The sequence below is a fragment of the Cnephaeus nilssonii genome (assembly GCF_951640355.1).
Source record: "Cnephaeus nilssonii genome assembly, chromosome: 15".
Lineage (NCBI taxonomy): Eukaryota > Metazoa > Chordata > Mammalia > Chiroptera > Vespertilionidae > Cnephaeus > Cnephaeus nilssonii.
Window position 1 is genome coordinate 15,945,400 of NC_137086.1, and position 26,725 is coordinate 15,972,124.

At 40.3% G+C, this 26,725-nt stretch overlaps 1 protein-coding gene across 11 annotated transcripts in view; it reads left to right on the forward strand.

Moving 5' to 3' along the window:
• The window catches only part of LTBP1 (latent transforming growth factor beta binding protein 1), a 340,385-nt gene that overhangs the window by 205,872 nt on the left and 107,788 nt on the right, over positions 1–26,725 (forward strand). For 8 of the 11 annotated variants that reach the window (XM_079791755.1, XM_079791759.1, XM_079791762.1 and 5 more), the window contains 5 exons: positions 1,102–1,173; positions 15,280–15,402; positions 19,813–19,980; positions 22,843–23,070; positions 25,455–25,477. In XM_079791755.1, coding sequence (XP_079647881.1) covers positions 1,102–1,173; positions 15,280–15,402; positions 19,813–19,980; positions 22,843–23,070; positions 25,455–25,477 — 614 coding nt within the window. The remainder of the gene's footprint in view (positions 1–1,101; positions 1,174–15,279; positions 15,403–19,812; positions 19,981–22,842; positions 23,071–25,454; positions 25,478–26,725) is intronic. The other 3 variants (XM_079791760.1, XM_079791757.1, XM_079791756.1) reach the window with 1 other exon arrangement.

Below are 26,725 nucleotides of genomic sequence, written 5' to 3' on the forward strand. Positions count from 1 at the left end.
GCATACAAGTCCTTTGGTTGATCTCTCCCCCTTCCCGCCCCCCTCCCCTACCTTCCCTCTGAGGTTTTTATGGTCTGATTGATGTTTCTCTGTCTCTGGATCTGTTTTTGTTCATCAGTTTATGTTGTTCATTATATTCCATAAATGAGTGAGATCATGTGATATTTATCTTTCTCTGACTGGCTTATTTCACTTACTTCTGCAGGTCTTTTTAGTAGTCTAACCTATTTTGATTATGGCCCATTTTGTATTGTTCATTATCTTTTTAATAAAGAATACTTTATTTCAGGGAAATAACAGTGACATGTGTCATTGACATGTGTCTTATCAGGCCCTGTTGCAGGCATTTACGTACATTATCTCTAAACTCCACAGCAACCCTGCCATGGTCGGTAGAGGTGATACTCGCATTGCACTGAATTGCCATTTGAAGCCCAGGAAGCATTGTTTCCCAAGGTCGCAGAGTATTGCTGGGCAGAACCTAGGTCTCCGTGGTTCCAGAAATTACGCTATTTCAACTCTGGTTTCACTTTAGAGTGTCATATTTCAGCGAGTAGGGTTTTGGTAAATTGGTGACTGCAGCATTCATACCGCTGATGAGTTTTCCGAGTGATTAAGTCCATACAACTGATCCCAGCTCCTTCTCCTCATCTCCTGTTCTTTCCAGAATTTGTATTAGTAAGAATCAGCTCATAACTAGAATACGCGATCCTGCAATTAAGGCGAGCAGACGATGCATTGCACTGGGACACTTTTGAGAGTGAAATGGAGTATTCATGAACTTTGCTGGAACATCAGGCATAACTCAGGAGTGTCCCAGGAAGACTAGCTTGTAGTCACCCAAACCCACAATAAGAAAATTCAAGCGCCTGTAGCAATCGTTGGGGAGGAAGCGATCCTTTGTAATATAAATAAGGAATAACTGGAGTAAAATATAAAAGACTTACGAGGATAATGTGAAATAAATTAGTATTGAATTGGTCTCTTAGAAATGAGTAAGACCACTAATGCCTAAACTGGCTCTGATTATCACATATAATAGTTTAGGATTGTAAGAATTAAAACTAAGCACATAACAAAGAATTATTTCTTCCCTTACAGCTTATCATGGATATAACCAAATGATGGAATGTCTACAAGGCTATAAGAGGGTTAACAACACCTTTTGTCAAGGTAAGGTTAACAGAATTCATTGGAATGGACTCACAGTTGTTTTGGCTTTTAGAAACCTGAGTTGTTTGGCCACGCTTTGCTCATTAGCCCAGCAGGTGAGGTCATACGGTGACCCACCTCTTACTCCATTTAGCTATGCGGAAATACAGGGGTATAGTGTACAATTGCTAGAATGCCTTCACTACCATGTAAACTTTATGGAACTTTCTTTCCTTCTATTAATTTGCAATGAAATCCACAGGAGATTGGATTACATTATGGATCGCTTAGTGGTCTCCATGCTAGTCACCTTCCATCCATGCATGGGCGCATGTGTGTGTACACATGAGCACATGCATGTGTACACATGAGCACATGCATGTACCTAGCAGTACTACTTCTTTGCTGACACATGATTGGGCAGCAGGGTTCCCTTTTTGCTCTCAGAGTGTTGCTGGCCACCTTGAAGTGTCTAGGTGTTAAACATCAGAGTGAACACACATTAGCCAGGTAGTAGGTAAAACTAGGTAGCTAAATGTGACAGGTCCTGAGTGCTTTTGCTCAATTTATTTTGAACCCACAGCAGAGTTGTACAAGCAGGGAGAGCCTCGGAGGTCTTTTAGCCCAGTGTCAACACTTTGCAAACAAAGGACATTGAAGCTCAGGCTGGTTAAGCGGCTTTCCTGTGGCTAAGTACATAGAGCTGAGGTTGTAACTCAGGTGTCCCAATACCGAGTTTAGTACCCATTTAGGATAACACATTCTGTTTGTTATTTTGTGGGATGTGCACTTAATGCTCCTAATGTCCCCTTACGTGTCCAGGATGAAAATGTTGCTATTAGTTACTGGACTATGTGTACATTGAAATAAACAGGAACAGCTTCCAAGAGACTGAACCAAAATCCATGTCAAAAACGTAGCATATGTCTCCGACTTGTGGTTGGGGGCTCTGTTTATAAGACAGTAGATGAAGGTAATGTTATAAATTATAGAAATGGTTCATGTCAAAGAAATATCTTAATTATCTGGGAATTTTCTCGAGTAAATTATTCCATACTGCATCTGTATAGCTTTTCTGATTTGTAGAGCTTTCACTGACTTAAATAATTTTTTTGAAATGCACATACCATGTTTTTTAAAAATTTCACCTTAAAATATTATAAGCCCTGGTCATATATGAGGAATTTTGGGAAAGTTAGAATTACTGATCAAGGAGAGGATGTCCAAGGCACTTTTTGAAGAATGTCTGCAAACCTCAGTGACACAGGAATAGTGGATTAATCAACATTATGTGTGTGTCAGCAGAATTTAAAATATCATTGAAAGATTGTATTAAATGGATGAAAGATGGAATTAAATGGAAGGAAGAATGAGTAGGTTAAATAAATGAATAGATGGCTAAATGTATATACTACAGTGTAAACCAAATTATAATTTCACAGATTTGGATAAAAATCTCTATAAAAAGCCCAACTCTATTTTAGGATGCATTAGTAGAAGCAGAATGAGCAGGGCATTAGAAGTAATGACCTTGCACTCTGTCAGTCAGACCGAATTTGGGGTTTGGGTATTCGTGTATTTGTGTTCATTATCTTTTGGCTAATAAGGTCAACCAAGCTTGTGAAGGGCCTCAAAACCTGAGAGTGTTTAACGTGGAGAAGTGCAGACCAAAGACAAATATAACGGCTGATTTATAAACATGCCTTACATGTTTGTAAATGCGCCTTTAAATGTTTGATTAACTGTCTTACAAACAAGACTTTCATGAGTTGCTTCAAAAGCCAAAGTCAATAGAATGGAGCGACAAGGAGGCATATTTAGAACGACAAGTAATCTCTGCTATGGAATAGCATTCCCCAGCATTGTACTGAAATGCCTTTGGAAGTACTGAGCTTCCTGCGCATAGACGTGACCCAACAGATCCTTAACTATTGGCCAGGATGCTTTAGGGAATTTCTATCCTGTGCAGCACCCGAGGTTAGATGACCCTTGGGTGCACCCCAGTTCTCTGATGCTCTCATTACTCTGTCTCCTGGGGTGGAGGCTGTGCATGAGAAGAAAGAAGCGACATCTTGGTGTGTCACACAAGTTTTAGCCCCTGGACATGTTGTTTCCTGAAGTCTCCTCTGTGATCAGGCCTGCCTTCTAATGGCTAATTATTAGAAAGGCTCAAGAGTGACAGATGCTTCTAGCTTCTCTGAGTGTTAAATGAGGAAGAATAGGAATGATTTGGGGGGTGGGATAGGATTTAGACATTATTAATCCCAATTAGAAACTGAATCATAGAGAGAGTAACTTTCTTAAGGTCACACATATGAAAAGAGGCCCAGCCAGGATCAAACTTCCAGTTGTTTCTATGTGCAATGTGGCCCCTTTGCCATGTATACACATATACCTGTAAAGCATTACTGATGTGGATACTCACTAATTGGAACAGAAGATATGCCATGTGTGCTGAACTTAATAGAAGTCAAAGCAGTTAACATTTGTAAGGTTTTATTTAATAACAGAGGATGATCATCTGATATTCCTTCTAACTGGCTGGTTCAAGGTTCTAAGAGTTCGTAGTTATCAAAATACTGTCGAAGTGGAAGTGAAAATTTGCAGGTAGCCCCTTGCTATCTCATTTCACACGTTAGAACGGAGAATCTTTTCCACAGTACTTGCTTGAGGGCTCTTCCCCCTCTCCTGGTATGAAGTGGCCCTTAGCAAGTTTTGTTCACACTGAGCATATCAAACGGTCATTTGCACTGATGGTCAGTAACACCAAATCCTGGCTTATGTTTGTCTCAGGAGGATATTTGCAAAAACAGTGTTCTACTTTTTGGCACAGATTGTAGACTTAAGTATCACAGAAAACTCTATTGCACGGTGCCTCAAGAAGCCACCGCTAAATTACACTAGAAGATTGACTCCTAAAATATTATGATTTCATTCCACATAATCTGTTAAAATTGTTTCTGAAAGAAGGGCTTAGTTTCACTCCCTCTGTGATATGATTGGTCAGTGAAATGAAACAGAACTTTCTCACGTTACATACAAACCCTCCGTTTTCCTAGAGCCTTGAAGCTTTTTGGTTCTGTTACCCTGCAGTTTTCAAAAGGAGCATTCAGCATCTAATTACTTCTGCATTCCACACTGTTCCTACAGTCTCACGTCTTCTCGGCTTACCAAGCACATTTAAAATGAAAGTGATTAATACCTAGAATGACATTATTTCCCCCAATGATACAACTTGCACTAATATGTGCTCAGTAACAAAGAACCAACTGTGCCCGAGTTAATTTGAGGAGCTTTCAAATAATTGCCCTCAAAGTCGGTTGTTTTTGTTTTTTTTTTCTTCTCTCTAGTGGTACTGCAATTATCTTTTCAGAGGAATGATTTATTACATATACACACATGGAGCTCTCAAACTTGCCCTCAACATTTTGGAGTTGTTATCATTTGCTTTGTTTCTCATAACAAACAATGCAGTTCTATTTCCTTGTGGATCGAGAGCGTCATTTGTCATTCCGTGACTATGCTACAGGTCTGATATTGAATGAGAATTAAATGAAATAATATATCACGGCGATGATGACAATAGGAACCTCATACGCTCATACTGCTTTACTTGAAAGCTAAGTTTCACCCCGAATTTTGAATACTTTCTCTTATCTGTAACTTTGGTGTGAGATGAGTTATTAAATTAGGTGTAAACCTAAGTTTTAAAAGCAGAATTTATTTCTGAAAGTACTTGGGGCTTGATCTATTTAGTAAAATCTTTTATTAAAAGCAAGTATCTCTTTTTTGATTTACTAAAATCACTTACGTGATGCAGGAGTGTTTAGGTATAAAATCAGCTTAGCATTATTTTCTACATTTTTGCATGTGTCCAGGTGCTGTGGGCAATGCCAAAATAAACAACTGGATGGCGTCTACACTTTTATAATCCAGTGTATGTATATTCCATTTTCATAGATAATCCTGAGAACTTTTAAAAATACTCAAAACTACACCAACATTAATTGGCACGGGGCTTCTGAGCTGCAGACCAAGGATATGTAATGAATGATGAATAAGACATCGTTCCTGCCCTTGGATTTAGTATAATTAAATCACTTTGAATCAGCAGCATGTAATTTACTTTATTCACTGTCCCAGCTAGCTGGGTTTTAGCTGGCTCCCGGGGAGCCCATGAAAGCAACTATGAGAGAGCTGTCCTTATAGCTTTCTTTTGGCATCACTTTATTACACTGGTTATTATGCTTCAATATAACACATGTACAAAACAGATACAGTAGGCACAATAATGCTCATTATCACAACTTTCACTGTAGGGCTCCTTTTAGATAGCTCCTCAAAGTGCATCTGAAATTGAATTTTATTGGGCCCATAGGAAAGATAATGCACGTTGTTTTCAAGGGCATATTTCTGGGTCATGAAATGAGACTCGCTGGTCTTGATTAACATTCCATATAAGTAAGCCATTCCTGGGACATTTTGGTTATGAAGAGCTTGCCTGTGTTTTAGCTTGCATTTCAGACTTCTTAATGATTCCCTGAAAAGTTGATTGTGACTGCAGTAGGGTGAGCACATGAAGGCCGGTCTTTGAGTGTCTTGAGAAGACTAGAAAGTGCAGGTGAGTCCCTCAAGAAAACCTACTTGGCTGGAGAAGAGAAGGTGGCCTATGGCATGTTCTGGGTTAACACGGACAGGCATGGTAAGATGAAGTGCTTTGTAACTTTAAGGCAAGGCTCCTATGATTGATTGCATGCACCATGTACAACCGATAGAACAGGCTTTGTGATGCATGTTGGGAAAACAGTGGCACTTCTTTTAACATGGAAATGTCCAAGGACCATTTATGACAACTCATATATTTAAAAGAAAGTGAATTTGTGCCTTAGATAAGAGTCATCATTTCATAATTAGTTTTGAAGGTATAATGTAAATATAGAAAGGGTTTTTTCCCCCATACAGTTGTTAGGTATATGAACTTACTGACATTTTATCAATTTCTGCACTCAGCATGGTTTCTTACATCCTATGTTTTCTTTCTGGGTTCTTGTTTTCTTTTGAGGTAGGTTTGCAAGATAAAATACAGGAAAGCAAGTTAAATTTGAATTTCAGGTAAACAGCAGATAATTTGGGAGCATACTTACACTAAAATGCATTCATTGTGTATCTGAAATTCAAATTTAACTCGGTGTCCTGTATTTTTATTTGCTAACTGTATATTTTTTAGGTTAGATTCTTTAACATTTCTTTCAATGAGACTAGCTGAGAAGTGTGAATTTTATATGTCTGAAAACTCCTTTATATGTCTGAAAGCTCTTTATTTTGAGATCATTTTATGAGACTTGTCAGGTATACAATTCTAGGTTAACAGTTTTTTCAACAATAATTTTGATTGTTATACCAATGTCATCTGACTCTTCTACCTTTTATACTTTCTTTGTAGATAATCTGTCTTTTCTCTCTTTTGAGATGGTCTCTTAATTTTCCATCTTCTCTAGTTTTATCATGATGTGTCTCCACATGGATTTATCTGGATTTTACACAGTAGACAGTAATTGTCAGTCTGAAGAATCATGTTTTTCCTCAAATTTGAAAAATTTGGAATATGGTGTTAAGCTAATGTGTATATATTGTAAACTCTTTTTTGAATATATCTAAAAGCTTTTCAGGAAAAAGCTTAAAATTATACCATCTGTTATCTACAGGTAGTTTCTTTATCTGTTGTAAGTAAACAATCTATCAACATAAATTTATTGACCACCTGCCATTCATACACTTACTCATTCGTGTTACAGACATTTAATGATGCCTTAAGTAGGGACACTCTGAGCAATATAGTGTAATTGAATTCTTACCCTTGTGAAGATCGCTGTTCTCACACAGTTAGAAAACCAAGGTGGCATGTCATAAGCACTTTATGAACTGAATTAAATACTATACAATTTCAGAGGGAAGTTCCCATTTAGTTAGAAAAATCACAGATGCTATTTAAAAAACACATTCCTTTAAAAATCACACTGTCTTTTCTATTTATAAAATTCTTACCTGTTGCTTAAAATTTAGAAATGAGAGAAACATAGAAAGGGGAAACATGAAAATTTCCATCATCTCCTACAAAAATTGATACATTTTGCTAGATTTCCTGTCAATCACACACACACACACACTTGAAATTTCATGGACAGCTGTGCAAACTATTTTTTACTTTATATATTACACCTTCTGATGTTATTAAATGATCTTCAAAATTACTGTAATGCTGCCATGGGATCCCAGTTAATGTTTAATGCATTTACCCATTCCCCTAACGTTGGATTTCAGACTGGTTTCTATTTTTCCCTATTATAGAGAATGCTGTCAGAGCATGACCATGAACCTTTATGTGACCCTATGACTATGCTCAGTACCTTTATGGGACCCTATGACTGTGCTGTTTTCCAAGCTTCACTTCATCCTGTGCCAATTTCCTTTAGAAGAGGATGTACCATTTCCCTTCCCACTCTCAGTAGAGTGTCCACTGACCATGTCCCTCCCCTCCTTCCTGATTTCCTTCTCTTTACAAATTGGAAAACACACAAGGGACAGTTAAATAGTATGTTTTCCTTCTCCAAGGCCCTAGACCAGGGGTGGGGAACGTCTGGCCTGCTGTATCATTTGGTCTGGCCCTGCCAAGGCAACCGCAGGCAGGACTCAAAATTCAATAAATCTAGGAGCTTTTTTCATAGCAACATAATTTTTAAGTTGATAATTTTGTGTGGCCTGTGAATGATATTATAAATATCCAAATGGCCCTTGGCAGAAAAAAATGGTTCCCCACTCCTGCCTTAGACATTTCTATTTAGGCTTTCCCCAGTTATTTTATATTAAATATGGCTTCATCTTAAACTAGTTCACTTGCAAAAGTGGCACATTCCTGGGGAGGCCTGTTCTGAATCCCTTCACAGTGCTGTCTCTAAAGTTCCCTTCAGTTCCATTATCAATGGGGAATCGATTGCTGTGATGTTCGTTTCTTTCTCAGGAATATGGAATATAAAATAGGGAATATGTTTATGAGAGTAATGTAGATGTAAAGACGAAACTTAGAATCCATTGTTCTTGCTATATATTTGGGAAATAATAGTAGAACATCAACAGGTATAAACTAAGACCGGAGTCAACCAGGCTTGATCATTTATTTCTTCAAGACACTTAAAGATGTTTAAAGTTCTTTTTATTTAGCCTACTGGATCGAGATTCAAACACTGCTCTGCTGTATTTAATCATTTAATCCCAGAAACTGTGGGATACTTAATGTGAGGTCGGATCATGTTTTACAATGGTCAGTGGCTAAGAGGGAATTAATAGGCTTTTCTCCTGTTTGAAGGGGCTATCTTACTGTTCAAGGCATCTTCTCGCAACTCCTGCTGCCATTTCTAGTTTAAGTAGGCACATTCCTTTCAGTTAGAATTTAAACAATTCTGATCTGGACCTGTGTATCATATTTCAACATTTAAAAATCAATTTGGGACCCATTTCTCTTTATTTTAGAATCACTTTCTGATGTGTCCTCTTACTCAGCTCAAATCACTGGAATGGGATTCAAAAAGGAAATGTCTGTTTATTTTATTCGCTTTTCTTCAGGAAGGATAGTGGTGAAGTGAGTCATTAGCACATTATATTTTCCAATAGCTCTTTGACCTTCATCTCTGGGGGCTGTGAAATCAATGGGAGAAGCCATGATGGATTCATGTTACTGTGAATGTTTCAAGGAGAAATTAATGCAGTATTTGTAGACTAGAGTCAGAAATCCAAGACCAACAGAGATGTGTGTGCCATTGGCATCTTCCATGTGTAGTATATGTGTATCAAGAAATAAATACAGCTGTTCTCTGGGTTCTGATCATTCTTTTATCATGTTACCCTGAAGAGAGAAGAATTAGAAGGAACAGAGTTGCTCCCACAATGGCTCACTTCCTCTTATGATCGAATCTATCATTTTATAATGATGGGACAATTACTGGTCAGTAGGGATTAGAAAGGTTGAGAACCACTGCTCTAGAGGGATATATTTGTCAACTGTTCATTTGTTTGGTGCCTTTGGGAATTTTACACTGTAGGGCAATGCACCTAGAAAACCTAGAAAGAAATTACGAATGGGCAAGAGATGACTTGACTTCGTAAGGAAGAAGAAGGCACAGAGTCAAGGTCGAGACAGGAGAGGAAGATGGGCAGATGTGTTCTTAGGCAAATCACTTAGAAAAGGAAAATAGAAAGACCCAAGATCTAAAATTTGACTCCTTTAATAGTATCCAAGCAGGTATGTACCATGTGGAATATTGTTACGTGACTTCAAGGGTATGTGTATCCAATGTGCAGCTGCTTCTGTGGAAGTTTAAGAAATACATAATTCATTCTCCTTTTAGAGAATGAATTCCTCCTTTAGCTAAAGTAAGTGATCCCTATTCAAGAGCCAAAAGGTTTGTCTGGCTAGGGAAAGAATTTACCTCCAGAGATATATCTTTCTGCTTTTAAGGAGAAGTTGCATTGCTAAATTGTTTGATGATGGAATGTCTGTCCTTCAGCAAACACTGAATATGCTCACAGTGGCATCACCAGATAGCTTCATATTTTCACACAGCACAAAGATCTTCATGTGCTGTTCTCACCTTGGGCCTAATTCCTGTTGATTACGGGACATGTCTCATTTCCTGTATGAACTGGCGTCACTAAAAAGGCAGTAAATTATTAAACACACAGGATACATAAAAGTGTGTTTATTTCCCATAAGGGCACTTACATGATTTACAATATATTATCCATAAATGTCACATTTTTTTTCCACCTTGGCAACTGGCAGATTATTTTGAAGTCAGAGTATTTAAGGGAGAAGTAATCATGGGGATTATCTGCTTCAGCCCCTTTGTGTTACAACAGAGAAACCCTAGATCGACAGAAATTAAGCGACTTGTTTGAGCTAACAATTTAGCATCTTGCCTAAACCAAAACTGGATTGTAGTGGGATAGTTTTCCCATTAAATTTACCCACTCCCCCTTAATTATAAAAAATATGATCTTGAACAAAATTATCTCTATCAGGCAGACATAATTATTGTGTAGCTCACCATCCAGAATTGCTATGAAGTTCCTTGAAGCAGGGTGTGCCATACAAATATAAAGGGTGACAGTGAGGGCTGTTGACTCACTAGATTGTTATTCCTTTCCCTAGTACTGCCATAGGAAGGCTGTGTTATATTAGGTTATTTAATGAGTCTCTTGTTATGCATTTTTCCTAACTACTCAACCCCAGACTCAGGGATTTGGGGGACCCAGTCTCAGTTTTGCTTTTAGCTCAGCCTCCCACCTACGCTATGGCCAAAGCACTGTCTCAGAGACAGCAAGCGACTGTCCAGATGTAGAAGATACAGACATTGAGTCAAGTCCTCACATGTAACCAGCACCCACTCCCCCCCATCATCTTCCTCAGACAGTGGTACCTTTTGCACGTACAGACACTTATTTCCATCTCCTCCGTGGGAGTTTCTCAGTGAGGACCTTGCCATTTTGGCAGGACAATTCTTTGTCAAGGGAGACTTCACCACACTTTTAGAAAGTTCTGCTTCCCAGTGTCCACCCCCGTGTTTCCCCAGTCCTTGTGACAACCCAACCTGTCCCCTAGGCGGTCACACCCCCTCCCATTTGAGAATCACCAAGTGATCCTCCCTGAGCTAAAAGGGAAGCCGTCTCATCAACCCGCAACTTTCCTATCGATATTTACCTTTGAGAAGATAACTTTTTTCCAATCCAAATGGCTAATGAGAAGGAAGCCTAAGTTGAAACCTTAATGAGATCACACCACCCTTCTTCAAGAATGACTAAAATGAAAGAGACTGACAGTGTTTGACAAGGATGTGGAGCAGTTGGTACCAGGAATAGAAATTGGCATAGCCACTTTGGATAAGTATTTGATAGTACTTATTAAAGTAAACCTGGGCCTTCTCTAGCGACACAGAAATCCGACCTCTAGATACAGATACGAGAGTAATGAGGACCCAGGCTTACCGAAAGACACATATGCCAGTGTTCACAGGAGCGTTGTTAAGGATAGCCCCAAACTGGCATGAATAAATTAATTTTGATAGCTTCACACAATAAAACATAATACAGCAGTAGCAACATTGATGAATCTCACAGGTGTAATAATGAATGTAAAAGTCACACCAAAGATCATATACAATATGATTGCCTTTATGTGAAGTTCACAAACAGGCAGGTCTAATCTATGGTGATAAAAGTCAGCATAGCAGTGACCTGCGGGGGCAGAGATGTTGACTGGGAAGAGGCACGAAGGAGCCTTCACTGGCAATAAACATGTTCTGGGTGGTGGTTACATAGTGCACACACACACAAACGTGTACACATTTATGCATGCATATACCTTCACAATATGTATATGTAAAATTCATCTAGTTTGATATACTTTTCTGTACATACATTTTTAAAAAGTCAGAATTTTAATTTCTAATTATGGTACTTTAGAAAATATGATAAAAATAAATTGAGGCAGCTGAGGGAAATGGGAGTTTTTCCGGAAGGTGTGAAAGTGTGCCATGAAGAAAGGGTCATGCTTCTGGGTTACTGAGGCCAAAATTAGGGGAGTAGGTGTGGCCGGTGCTAGTGGCACTAGCTGGTTAGTGATAGCAGGAAAAGGGAGGGCTTTACACGATTCCCCTTCCCCATGCATTTTTCCGTTCCTTCCTCTCTATAGCCATAGTTGTACTTTTTTTTTTTTAAGTCTTAATTCCTGTCCTCCATTCCCATGGCATCATGGTTGAGGCAGTGGGCAATGTTGAGGAGAGTCAAAGAGGGCACAGGCAGTGGTCATGCACCAGGTCAGTGGTCGGCAAACTGCGGCTCCCGAGCCACATGGGGCTCTTTGGCCCCTTGAGTGTGGCTCTTCCACAAAATACCACGGCCTGGGCGAGTCTATTTTGAAGAAGTGGCGTTAGAAGAAGTTTAAGTTTAAAAAATTTGGCTCTCAAAAGAAATTTCAATCGTTGTACTGTTGATATTTGGCTCTGTTGACTAATGAGTTTGCCGACCACTGCACCAGGTATTTATATGTCGGGACAAAACGCCTTCACCGTAGCCTCCAGCCCACAGGGAGGCTGGGACGGATGATAAAGAAGCAAGGGGAGATTCTGGGTCCCTGGAGGCGAACCAGGAATGTGTGGTGGTGCAGCCAGTGAATAGGAGGAGGGGCCACTCAGAGAAAGAGGAAGGCCGGTCATTGCACCTCAGTGGGGACATGAGCAGAAACGGAAGAGAGGAGATTGTGTCCGGCCTTCTTGACCACAGCTTGGCTCGTTACCCAAACTTGAGGTTTAATTTGGGACATACAACAGGGCCTTTGCTCATACCATGTAAGCCCCAACCGGGCTTTCCTAAGGGGAATGAGTTACAGGGCAATATTGTTAATTCTATGCTGTGCATGAATGTGTATTACAGTGATAAGGAATAAGACGGTCAGGTGCTGGGCCTTATGCTGTGCCAGGGTCAGCACTTTTTTTTTTTTATCTCTCCTTTTCCAGTTAACTTTGGTTTTCCTTTGGATCACTGTCTTAGTCCGTTTGGGCTGCTGTAACAAAACACCACCGACTGGGTAGCTTATAAACAACAGATATTTAGTGTTCGCAGTCCTAGAGGCTGGAAAGTCCAAGATCAAGGCACCAGCATGGTCTCCTTTTGCCGAGGGCCCTTTTCCGGTTGCAGGCTTCTCCCTTGTGTCCTTCCATGGAGGAAGGGACTGGGAATCCTCTGGAGCCTGTTTGCAAGCGCTATTCCCATTCTTGAGGGTTCCACCATCTAGACTTGAGCACCTCCCAAAGGCCCCGCCTACTGATACCATCACCTGTTGGTGCTGGATTTCAACATATGAATTTGGTCTGAGTGAATGTCAAACATTTGAACCAGAGCAGACACCAGGCAGATGACCTTAAGTCTCCATTTCCAGCTCTGGTTTCCTTTCGCTTCCTGAATTTTCCTCCCCTGCTGCTGGATATTTATTCTTGGGTATCCCAGTGTGACCTTCGAATGTAGCACTGATCTCTTCATCTACCTCCCTCCTCCTCAGAGCTTTCCACAAAACCAACAATGTCTTCCTCTCTTCTTGGATTAGAAGCTTCCCAGGCGCCTTCAACTCCTTTCTCTTTGTAGGCCAGTCAAACACCAGGCACTGTCAATTGTGTGTGTGTGTGTGTGTGTGCGCGCGCGCGCACGTGCTTAATCTTTATTCCTTTCCTTATTGATTATTCTCGAGGTCACCAACCTGGCTTCTCACCATTCTCATACTTGCATTGCTCCCTCAGTGATCCAACTTTTAATCTTTTCTCACCAAGCCATGTGCTGACCAGATGAATTTCCCCAGAGCCTGCCTTTGATGATGTCTTCCCTCCTGCTTAGAAACCTTTAGTGTAGTCCCTATTCTCAATAAAATGGAACCCAGACCTAGCCTGGCTTTAACCAGCTCTCTTTCCAGATACATACTTTCCCGAAACTTCTTTTGTAGCCAACGGTTTGACTCACGATTTCCTGATGCCCCTTCCCTTCTCCGGTGCCTGTGTTTATGCTCCTGCATCCACCCACAGAGACCACTCACCCCTCCCTCCACTTCTGCCCAACTTCTGCCCAACTTCAGCACGCGAAGTCTTACCTGCTTTTCAATGCTGCTGCCTCCTCTACCTCCAGCTTCCTCTCCTAGCTCTTCCTGTGTATACAGGCCATTGCACACTTTACCTTCAAGTTTATGACCTTTCCTCTGATTGTGATAACTTGAACTCGTTATCACTTCGTGAATTTTTTGCATAGATGTATGTCCGACTAGATTGTCAATGTCTCCAGGGCGAACCGTTTGCTTCCCTGTGTGCTCTAGCGTACCTAACATACACTCACAGTAAAAGGTAAGCTCTGTGAAGGCCGGAATCTTTTGTCAGTTTTGTGCACTGGTAAACCCCTAGTATCTAGAACAGCACTGGATACATAGTAGGTGCCTAATAAGTATTTGTCATATAAATTGTAGATGTTCGATAGCTTGTGATTTCATTTTAATTCATTCACACCTGCATTAAAAGGTGCTAGCATCTTGCCTTGTGAATGACCCATGTCCCGCGTGGTTCAGGATTCGGGCTCCGGAAGAGGGGCCACACACAAATGAAAGAGACAAGACAAGAAATAATTTGGAAATATTGGGGGACCAGGCAGGAGCCCAGCTCAAGAGGAAGGACTCCGCTTGGGCTCCGGCCTTGCCATCTTTTTATTCAGTTTGGGATCCACCTATAGCCCTTAGCAGGCAATTTCCAGTAAGAGGCAGACTATCTTATCAGTAAGGATTTACATGACTGTCTGGCAGGGAAGTTGCTTCAGCTACCATTGTCTGGACTAAACAGTGGGTGTACAGCCCTGACCTTTGCCAGAGCTCAAGGGTCACCAGCCTTCCGGGTTCCTTGTCCACACCTCTCTGCTAGTGAAGACAATGGGTGGCTTCCTGCATTGCCTGGCCAGCATGGCTCAGTGGTTGAGCATCAACCTATGAACCAAAAGGTCATGGTTTGATTCCTGGTCAGGGCACATGCCCCAGGTTGCAGCCTTGATCCCCAGTGTGGGGGTACAGGAGGCAGCTGATCAATGATTCTCTCTCATTATTGATGTTTCTATCTCTCTATCCCTCTCCCTTCCTCTCTGAAATTAGTAAAAAATATTATTTAAAAGATGCTAGTATCTCTTATTTATTACTAGAGGCCCAGTGCATGAAATTCGTGCATGGGTAGGGTCCCTAGCGGCTGCCGGCTGCCAACCGGGGCCTCCCTTTCCTGGCTGCCAGCTGCTGGCTGGGGCCTCCCTTCCCCGGCTGCTGGCTGCCAGCCGGGGCCTTCCTTAGTTCCGCGCACCCCTGGTGGTCAGCACACGTCATAGTGAGCGATCAAACTCCCAGTTGGTCGAAGTCCCGAGGGGACACTTTGCATATTAGGCTTTTATATATATATATAGATAACCAAGAGATTATGATGAAAAAGAAAGTGAATGCAATTTATAGCCAGAATCTGTCCAGCAGGGGGTGAATGCTCCTTCTAAAAGAGTTGTGTTTTCCTGCAGATATTAATGAATGCCAGCTACAGGGTGTGTGCCCTAATGGTGAGTGTTTGAATACCATGGGCAGCTATAGATGTACCTGCAAAATGGGATTTGGGCCGGATCCTACTTTTACAACTTGTGTTCGTAAGTAATGATCACTTTTTATTCTCATTTTGAATCAGGGGTTGGGGTGGGAGGTTATCCAAAATAAGGTAAATAAATACTCAGTGGTCAACTGAATATTGTACATATGCAGGAAAAACCTCATTAAAATGACCAGAGGGAGGAAGCGGGGCTGACATATTACAATAAACCTATGTTACAGAACCAAAATGCATTTTTATTGCATTCAGAAAAATATAATAGCCTAAAGTCAAGGTAGAGAACAAGCACGCTGAGGAAATGGTTTTGATGAAGAGAAGAGAGTTCATTACAGTGAGCATACCTGAGAGATGAAACGTTTTTTCCTTCCTGAGTATTTTAAGCATTATTTAGGCCGAGTTCAACTTTCTCCCAGCTTCTGTTTTTAATTAGTCCAAATTCTGAGTCACTAGTGTTTGATTTAATGAGGTTTCACTGTACTTTCTTAGTTGGAGAGTCTGGGAAATAGTTTTGGATATTCTATTCCGTTGTCCTCAAAAGCCACCAAAATGCATCCCTGAAGTTATACTCTTTTGCCTAATAAATATTGTCCCTAAGATTTTCTCTTGTATCGGGTGTGGGTAAAAATCCTCCATCAAACCACATACGCTAATGTTGGACAGAAAATATAGTTTCTCCGAAAACTCTCTCACCATGAAATAGGATCCAGTGTAATCACTGCATCACCTGACAATTAGAGATGCAGGCATTTTAGATACAGAATTCTCAAATGCAGATTTTTAAAGGTTATCTTTTTTTTAATGTCCTCGTGCCCATTATTACAATGTAGGTAAGCAATGCAGATTTTTCAAAGCCATATACAACTGAAGTTTAGGATAATTTTAAGAACAATTCTGTATTAATTTCTGTCCTACAAAGTTTGATTCTTATTTATCTGTTTTTAATGTGGCTTTGATATATGTTAAACTGCACCCCTCTGGGCCCCAGTTTTAAACTTGCCATTTGGTCAAGACATGCTCTTCATGATGGTACCATCATTTGTTTTCAACTGTGCATTTGCCTCTAACTCTGTGCCCTAAGCTGAGACCACAGACATGAAAAACAGGTGTCATAAAATAAAAATGACAGGCTCATTCATTACTTTTAGGTGAGTTTGTTGAGTCTTTGGGAACATTGTTACTAATTACTACTATTTTCCTTTAAAAACTGCCGAATGCAGATTAGGAAATTTTGCACGTAAGTTCTTATTTTCCATGTTCTTTCACATAATTCTGATTACAAACAGACAGACAGTTAATAGATCGTTTTAGCTAGTGGTAAAGTTAAGACTGTAAAATGATGTTTGCATACGAGGTACGTTTAAAAATGGACGCAAGAGTTTGGAAATTTCAGGCCAAAAATCACATTGTTGACAATATCCAGAAAATTTAGAGATAATTTCTGGTTGATGTGAATTACATGAGTCAATATTTTAAATAGCTTTATAATTTAAGTGTAAAAGATTTTTCAGAGTTTGGATATAAAATTTGTTGTGAATGTTTTTATTTCCTTAAATAATTTGACTTGTCTTGTTGAAATCACTACATTTAAGGCTAAAGATTAGTAAACTTGGAGAACTGGTCGCAAAGTGTTTTATTAAACTTTGACTAGATTGGATGTCTAGTGTTAAGGGCAGACATCCAGGTTTTAGTGAGATTGTTGAAATTTGCCAATGCGATTTTTGAAACACACATTTCCTTAGCATTTATTTTCCCCTGTCATTGCCCAAATAATACTGAACTTATTAAACCACCATCCATTCTTATTTGAAAAATAACTCAATTTTATGGTTCAGCTACAACAGCTGAAATGATAAGTATTGGGAGATGTTTGTTGCTAGTTAAATATTCCAGTTTAGAGTTTGAAGTTATAACCTGGGCTCCGTACCAGTATTGAGTGGGCAGATTTATTTCTCTTGCCTCGGAATTTACCACGTGTAACATCGTAGAGATTTGTAGAGTCCTTCAGGGTTTGCGACTTGGTTTAATACAGTTGGACTTGCTGGTGAACTAGATTTTGACGAAATTGATGGGGAAAATCCAAAGACAGATGAGAAGAATCAGGGAAGAAGGTGATACTTACAGAGTAAGGGAAAAAAATTGGCAAGATGGTACCCTCAGTGGGTATGGGGATGTAGCAGAGAGTGGGGTCACACACACACACACACACACACACACACACACACACACAGTAGCTGCTGTTAACATTTGGAATATACCTTCTTGAGGAGTATAGAAACAGCCATGGATAAGATAAGTTGGCTTTCCCTGCAAGCCAACTGAGGGAAATTGACTACATTTGTTCAGACAGCATGAATTTAGGCCGTACCCAGGCCATAAAAGGTGCGGCTGACTCTGTGAACTCAAAGAAATGCTCTTGGCAACAGCCGAGGAGCAATGGGAAGCTCTCCCTGTTCCCGAATGCACCCTCCGAATTCCTTGACTCCAGCCAAAGGTTGCAACCATTTCTCTCTCTCCTTGCCCGCCCTCTGTCCTTGACTTAGCCAAGCTCAGAGAAGGGAAGTGGGAGGGTTCTGGCATTTGCTGCCTCTCACCTCTCTGTCTGTGTAGCTCAGGATGCAGCAGCAGCGTTCTCCAGGCCTGCCCCTACCTACGTCTGGGGAAAGGTGAAATTTTAGGACATGTCAGAGCAAATCCAAGAAAAAGTATAATAACCTTTTGCATTTAGAGTGGGAAAACTTTCTGACCTGCGCGGCAACTAATTTTCTTTAAGAATTCAAGAGCTTCAGGATGAGCGCTGCAGGGGGTGTGTCTATAGGTTCAGAAAAAAAGAATTCTGAGCCTGGGCTTTGCTGCTTCATCATCTTCCCGAGCCATGGGCTTGGTGCTAATTGACAGAAACAAAGGGTTATAGAGAAGATGTGCTCAGGAACTTCTGCCAGAGCCCTGGAAGCCAGGAGATGAAGGACAAATCCCTTCAAAGCCAGTCATGTTTATGCACATCATTTCGTTTTAATTTTCCTAGCACCTTTATGAGATAGGTGTTGTTCTCATTGTACACTTTGGGGGACTGAAGTTAGGAGAGTTTAAGTAACTTCTCAAGGTCATACAGCTAGTAACTGACATTGGAGATTGAAAACTGGGTTCTGTGCCTCCAAATTTAGGGTCCTAGATCAAGTTCATGATAATTATCCTTCACATTTGAATTGATATTAGAGCAGCATGTCTTTGAAAGTATAGTCAGAATTTATTGTGCGACCCTATAATGTTACCGTGGCAACATTGGAAGAGTCTGTAGTGTTGCCCAGCACATGGTGGGCATTGAATTTGATGGCCCAGCCATCTGCTGGCAAAATTCTCTCTTTTGGGTGGAGATCAGTTTCTTTTGGGGGAGATCAGATCTTTTCTTTTCATATGGATGAGGCCCACCCACATTCTGGAGAGTAATCTGCTTTACTCAAAGCCTGCTACTTTAAATGCTAATCTCATGTACCAAAAAATAAAAATAAAAAGCTTTATAGCAGCATCCAGACCTGTGTTTGACCAAATATTTGGGTGCTGTGACCTAGCCCAGTTAAAATGACCATAAACTTAACCATCATAACCAGTCATAGTGACTTCCCTTAAGGTATATTGCTGGCAGGCGGTAGACCTTTTCACTCAGCTACATAGCATCTCGATTTAATTGGGGTGTTTCTTGTAGCATCTACTGAGCCGTCACATATGTGCCCTTTCTCCCCAGCAGAGGATGTAACCATTAGATTCAAGAAGTCTTACCTACTAACCTTAGTAGAAGGACCATCAGGAATAGGATTTAGGTATTGGAGGAATGTAGGCTGGTGTGCTTTTGCAATGTTTTTCTTCAGGGTTGAGCCCATCCTTCTGCTCCTTCTCTGATCTGCTGTCCGGCTGGGGGCACTGCAGGTCAGAGGGTTTGCTGCTGCCCTTTCCCTGCTCACTGTCCCAGGGTGAAATCCGATGGGGCCCTGCGGGCTCTCACTGTCCTCCAAGCAAAGAGAGCAACCACAGCTGGCTTGCAGCATCAGCTGTGTTCAGTTTGTGAGCTTCCATAGTGCCTGGTTGCTCACCAAATTCTTCCCTAGAACGACCTCTGTTACGGCCTATCTACAAGAAAAAGACCACCGTGTAGTGATTTTGCTATTAGGTGCTGAGGTCTGTTTGGGCAGGTAGATTTTGGGTGAAATTGTTTTTCACTTTTAGGCCCACATGCCTGATTTAATGCTTTTTCTAAAATGGAAGGAGGGACTGAACTGGAAAACTCATTTGGTAAACTGACTCTAAATGAAGAAAGGCTCTGTCCTAAATCTAGATAGACGTATTCGGAAGTGTGGCTTCTGACCCAGACTCTACGGTTGTTTTTACTGTTACGTGAAAAGTCCATCTGGTTTTTGTTGTTTCTTGGGTGACGTGGGGCCTTGTCTCTCTGCTTCAGCGGATACCCCTGTGATCTCGGAAGAGAAGGGGCCCTGTTACCGACTTGTCAGTTCCGGAAGGCAGTGCATGCACCCTCTGTCTGTTCACCTCACCAAGCAGCTCTGCTGTTGTAGCGTGGGCAAGGCCTGGGGCCCCCACTGTGAGAAATGTCCCCTTCCAGGCACAGGTAAGACATGCTCAGCTGCACACTCACGTTCATTCCTGGCCACACAAGTACACGGGACAACTTCGGCAGCTAGAGTTATTTTTTTTGTCTCTGATTCTAAAGTTAGTTTTTAATAACACAGTGTGTTTTTGTCACTTCTGTGGAAACCATGAACATAGAAGGGTGAACTGTAAAAAAAATTACATGCAAAGAGATTTCCAACTCTGTGTAACATTAGGCTTCCTTTTGAATGTCAAGAAGAGCCATTACAGTTGATCATCACTTCTGGGACTCTAAGGCTGCTGTTTAAAAGTGTAGTGAGATCAGAAGTCCCTGCTGGGCCATGCATTTTCCTAAATGATTGGCCGCTCACCACTTGCACAATAATTAGACCTTGTGTAGGTTGCCTCATTCATTCATTTATTGATGGTGTGCTTGTCAGGTTCTGTTGTGAACATTGTGTTTGATTTCTCCAATTAGAAATGGAGGTAATTTCAGTAACTCAAGGGTAGACCCTGCCAAAGTCCCCATGAACTTCTAGGTGGGAGCTGAATATTAAGAAGTTGATTAGTCTTTAACTTTCAATTTGGTACATAATTACCTGATGCCCCGAAAGAGTAAATCTGTATAAGTGCCTTAATTTTACCAAGAAGTCACCAATTTCTCATTCAGGGTCAAGCAGAGTTAAATGAAATAGAAAGAAACATGCCCTGCAAATACTGGGCACCATGATATTATCAAAGGAGTGGCCTCCATGTCACTGGTGTGGGATGGACATAAAAAGTTTGCCCAATTGCATATTTGAGAAGATGCATAAATTTTCACAGGGCCATTGCAATCTTAAAGCCATAACTTACACTGTAGCAGACGGGGTTAAATTAAAATTTAAATATTATGATCCACTTTTGGTCATGGGTAGGATCAGAAAGAACTGGTAAGGCACAGGGTAGTGTAATGTTGATGGTATTTTGGTAGACCGGATAATTTTAGACATCTCCAAAAGGTCTTATTTTTCTCATATAGGATCTGATCCACTCGTTATTAAAAAGTAATAATAAAAATAAATTACCTTTATAATTCATAGATACATTTATCTTTTAAGTTCAATTTTGGTAGCTTTGTAACCTTTACATGAAACGTAAGTCATGATGGTGAGTATCATGCTGGGAGACTTCTCCCTAAAATACAACAGCTAAACTTGAAAATAATATTAAAGATAAAATTTTTACACTTAGCCAATTTGGTTATGTGGTGATTTTCATAAAAAATAATATTTAGTCATCAGTACTTTAGCTGTTTGATAGAATACCATGTTTCCTTCCGGAAACATCTATTCTTTCGAGTAAGAACTATTTCATAATTAAACACAAGAATGAGGTTCCACCATTCAATGTGTGATCCTTATTAAAATAATGTTTTAGCATGCTTTAGAGTTTCCTTTTCATTGGGAACTAATTTTAGGTCCATTTCATTCAGTAGGAAATCTTTTGTTCAGTGCAAGTACTAAATGACTGATTTTACTTTTAATTTTACAAGTAGAAAGAAAAATGTTGGCCGTAAGTTCCTTGGTGTCCGCATTTGGTAACTTGCCTCCAATATCAACACCAAAGGGATTAGCTGGAATTTTCTTCCTTGGGCCCCACACTGTCTTGTCTCCTGAGCCTTTGTTCTTTACGTGTTCCTTGGGATTATGCAATGGAGGTCAGCAACTCACACGTGCCCAGTCTACCTTTTTTTTTTTTTAACTCTACGAAACCACTTTGCTGGGGAGGATAGTGATTCTAGGCACAGAATATCCCCTGTCTTCTGGATAATTTAGCTATCTGCTCATGGTCAGGCTTTTGCCCATGTATCATCCCTTCGCATGAATATAAGTATATGCTAATGTGGCATATCCTTTTTTTAAAAAAAAATATATTGATTTCAGAAAGAAAGGGAGAGGGAGAGACAGAAACATCAATGATTAGAGAGAATCATTGATCGGCTGCCTCAATGCCCACTAGGGATCGAGCCTGCAACCCAGGCATGTGCCCTGACTGGGAATTGAACCGTGACCTCCAGGCTCATTGGTCAATGCTCAATCACTGAGCCACATCAGCCGGGCTGTGGCATGTCCTTTTTAAACTTGATTCCTACCCATCATCTCTTTAGCATGTCTTAATGCACTGGGTTCCTCCCCACTGTCCTGAGACTCTCTCTTCAAGTACGCTTCCCCTCTTCAATCCTTCTTAACCGACCTCTCCATGTCAGCTCATACACTCCATTCTGGCTGAGTCCTTTGGGTTCCTCAACTGGAAACAAATTATGATGATGTCAACCCCTCATTTCCCTGAATAGTGATTTTTTTCTTTTTGCCCATCTAATTTAGAGAGATGTTACTGAGTTTCTTGTTAATAATCAATGAAATTAACCCATAGCAGAAGGAAAAAAGCCCAATTTTTGCTCATATTACACACACATCTCCAATAAAATATATCTTATATAGTGTCTTTTATAGATATAAATCTAATATATTACATATACTTAATATGTGTAATATATGTGATGTGTAAAGTATTATATAACACTTAGTTTATTGCTGATACATATAAATGATATATAAAATATATGCTCTTATGTGCTATATATATATATATAACCTGATTGTGTAGGATAAGAAATTAATAGATGGAGAAATGTTTAGTAAAAGAAGGGTTGGGTTTTTTTTTTTCTGTAAATATGCAAGTTTAACAGAAATTCAAGCATTTTGCATCTGTTTTTGAAGATTTTAAATGTAACGATATTAGCGATGATTTATTAAGAGATACTCATCATGATATTTTCCTCTGTATCAGTTTGCACTTTTAGATTTTTAAAAGGAATATTTTCCCATCCCAAATCTAGCTGCTTTTAAGGAAATCTGTCCTGGTGGAATGGGTTATACGGTTTCTGGCGTTCATAGACGCAGGCCAATCCATCACCATGTAGGTAAAGGACCTGTATTTGTCAAGCCAAAGAACACTCAACCTGTTGCTAAAAGTACTCATCCTCCACCTCTCCCAGCCAAGGAAGAGCCAGTGGAGGCCCTGACTTTCTCCCGGGATCACGGGCCAGGAGTGGCGGAGCACGAAGGTGAGAGTGGGAATGGATCACGGACCTAGCCATCTGTCTCGGGTGTCTTTGCTTCGGTTTCCCTGTCTGTACCCTTCCAGAGTAGGGGTTTCCTGCCTTGGCACTATTGACATTGCGGGTGGATAATTCTTTGATGTGGGGGCTGCTCTGTGCATTGTAGGATGTGTAGCAACAGCCCTGGCCTCTGACCTCGAGATGCTAGTAGCACCTCCCTTCTAGTTCTTGCAGCCAAAAAGGTGTCCAAACATTTCCAGATGTCCCTGGAGTGGGGGTGGGGAGAAACATGACCCCTGATTGAGAACCACTGCTCTAGAGTCATATGGACCTAGCAGGTAACAATATTCCAAGGTAATCTCAGGACATGGTCTTGTGTTTGGGGCCCCTTTCTCTTGGTGTTTAGTCCTGGAGAGTGCTTTAGATCCTTCAAGGAATAGCCCAAATTCGTTTCTGTGTCTAGAGGGCCGTTTAATAAATATTTACTTACTTTAAAAAGTGGAATCCACAGGCTTAAAGTTAAAGCATCAAAGGAGCTTCCATGAAATAAAGTCCAACGAGTTAAGGGGAGGAAGGACAGGGTCAATTGAAAGGATCTTGGAGACTACTTGCAGCAGTCCTTTGATTTACATTTTGGGAAACCTGAAACCTAGAGAGGGGACCCGACTTGCCAGTTGTCATGCACAGAGTAGGTGATGGTGCCAGGGAGCGAATTTATTCAGGGAAGTGGTTTAGGCCTTATACTCCAGAGGGAGTCTAGAGACAGCTGACTCTGACTATCTCCCTGGCTTTCACAAAGAGGATCATCTCTATCTCTGTCCTTCAATATAAACCAGCATAGCTAATACTTTGAATATCTCTGTTACTACAAAAATTCTCACCCCCCATAGAAGGAAAACAAATCTTAGGTGTGTATGAATATATATTGGCTCTAATAAAGCTGGTTTTCGCTTTTCTAACTTGAGTCTTAGGTCAGAATTCAGGGTGATCACTTATGGATTTTGTAAGGAGAGAAGGTGCCATAGGTTAGTGAAGACGTGGGGGCTTGGCAAGGCCTCCTTCCTGGTCGAGGTGTCTTTTGTGCAGGTCTCTGGCCCTTCATGTGTTCTAGCCTCTTTCATTCCGCTCCTTGTCTTGCTGCACTTCTTTCTTGGTTAGGCAGAGCAGTGGGACCTCCCCTGGAGTTGACAGTGTTGACCAGTTTGCTCCTATACATTTGGGGTGTCAGGGCCAGGTGTTTGCCACTTCTCATCCTCTGCGTAAGCAGGAGAAAATGGGCTCTGGTCCAGGCTCTGCCTCAAGACTTCCTTAATGGTGGATCAGGCAGGACAGAATGTTAGTTCTGAGTTTCTCCAATCACAAGAATATTGCAGCAGTGGTAGCAGTCTGGTATCTGATTGCTTTTAGGAGTTAATGCATCTACCAAACTTGTATATTAATGTCACTGAGGCATTGACTCATGAGAAAAATGTTGGTGAATGTTCACCTAAGGCCGTGGTCGGCAAACCACGGCTCGCGACTCGCGTGCCACATGCGGCTCTTTGGCCCCTTGAGTGTGGCTCTTCCACAAAATACCATGGCCTGGGCGAGTCTATTTTGAAGAAGTGGCATTAGAAGAAGTTTAAGTTTAAAAAATTTGACTCTCAAAAGAAATTTCAATCGTTGTACTGTTGATATTTGGCTCTGTAGACTAATGAGTTTGCTGACCACTGACCTAAGGCGTAAGGAATGATTAATGAAAAGCAAGCCTTTCAAAATACTAAGGTATAACCACTCACCCTATGATGATGTTTATGATTGTGTAATATGTAATTTGTTCACCATATTGATGCTAATCTGTCATTGGATCTTACTGGCTTGTGATTTTTCCCCGAAATTTCATTAGCATATCTTCCTGGAAATGTTCACAGAGCTTCATTAAGAATTAGTACGCACCAAGAATGCAGCACCTATTCTTGTCTCATTGAAATAGTGCCATTCTTTTCTTAACTCTGACCTCAGAAAGCATTTCAAACATTATATAATATTAATGATAAGTATGACCAATTAAAGGAAATGTTTGTTTTCTAAAATATGGAATGTTCTACAAAATTGAGATTAGGCATAAAATGATGTACTAGAAAGTGTTACCTCCTTTAACATTTTTAGTTAATGAGAGACATGGAAAGAACTTCATCGAATCTGTGACCTGACCTCCTGTAATTGAGGAATTTCCCCTGTCAGCGTGTGTAATATCCACAATAGTAGCGACCATAATTCTGCATTTGACTTAGTTTGATTCTTATCCTTTTGGAGACATACTGAACTTCCATTGCACTTTAAAACTTAAAATACTATGTAGTAGATTGTTTTAACTTTTACTAATGTCCTCCTTTCTTTTCTGGTTTTAGTGGCAACTGCACCCCCTGAGAAGGTAATTTATTCATTGTTTACAAGTCTCTCTTTTTGTTTCTTTAACTTCACAATGATTTCCTTTTGGAATATGTATGGGTTTTTAAAGCTTCAATACAGTAACATGTATATTTATCATTTGGTTGGAGGAAATGGCATTCTTTCATTCAAGAAGTGAGCACCTACTATATGGCTAACAGTATTCTGAATGCTAGGAAAACAATTGAGTGAAAAACCAGACAAAACTTATTTTCTTCATGGAACTTAAATTCCAGGGGGAGAAAATGACGGGACTAATAGGAACCAGGGCTAAACACAGAATTCAGAGTCAACTTATGGCCTGGACCATCTACGGAACGAAAGCTTCTGGCGGGTTTATGTAATTGTATATTCTTATGGCGCATATGTACTGAGTGATGCACTTTTTAATTTGATTAAAATTTAACACGTAATGGGGGAATAAGGACACATATGTAACACCTTAATCAATAAATTTTTAAAAATTAAAAAAACCACTCCATTTTAAAAGCAAAAAAAAAAAAAATTTAACATGCATGTTTGAATTTGTTAGAGTAAGAACAGATCTTACCCTTGAAAGTTACAACCATTCCTAGAATATTGATTAGAAATTTGAGATAAATTTTTATAAACCTATTCGTTTTGGGCGTAAAATGGGGCTATAAATTGTGAAATTTATTAGTAGGAAATATATAAATTTTCTGGAACGAAGTCCTACTTAAGGCATATTGTTCCATGTCTAAATCTTGTTTTGATTCTCTATAATAACATCACAATGAGGTAATTATTAAATGTTTATACATTTATAGTTATTTAGTTGATAAGACTGCAGTAAGTATTCAAATTTAGATTAGGCAAATACATATATCAATTATTATAGTTTTAAAAATCTTTACCTTATGAACATGGGATAGAGTAGCATATGTGCTGAAAGAATCCAGGGGGGAAAAAAGTGATTTTTGAGTGATAGCACCCAACAAGGAAGAATGTCATGTTATATTAACCCCCAGAAGAAGCACAACAAATATGCATATTTTGCACGAACATTTGCAGCTGTTGGTTAGCATCTCCTAGTTTGCAGTTCTGTTGATTTTGAATTTGGTTCTGGTTGATGTGAGGGAGGAATCCTTCAGGGTGGGAGTGGACCGGCCAGCTCCCTCACAGCCTCGTCTTATCTCGGGCTTGTTCTTCTCTGTTTATGGTGGAGTTCATGCTACACCTTTCATTAGGAATCTGAAAGAGGGCCTGAACA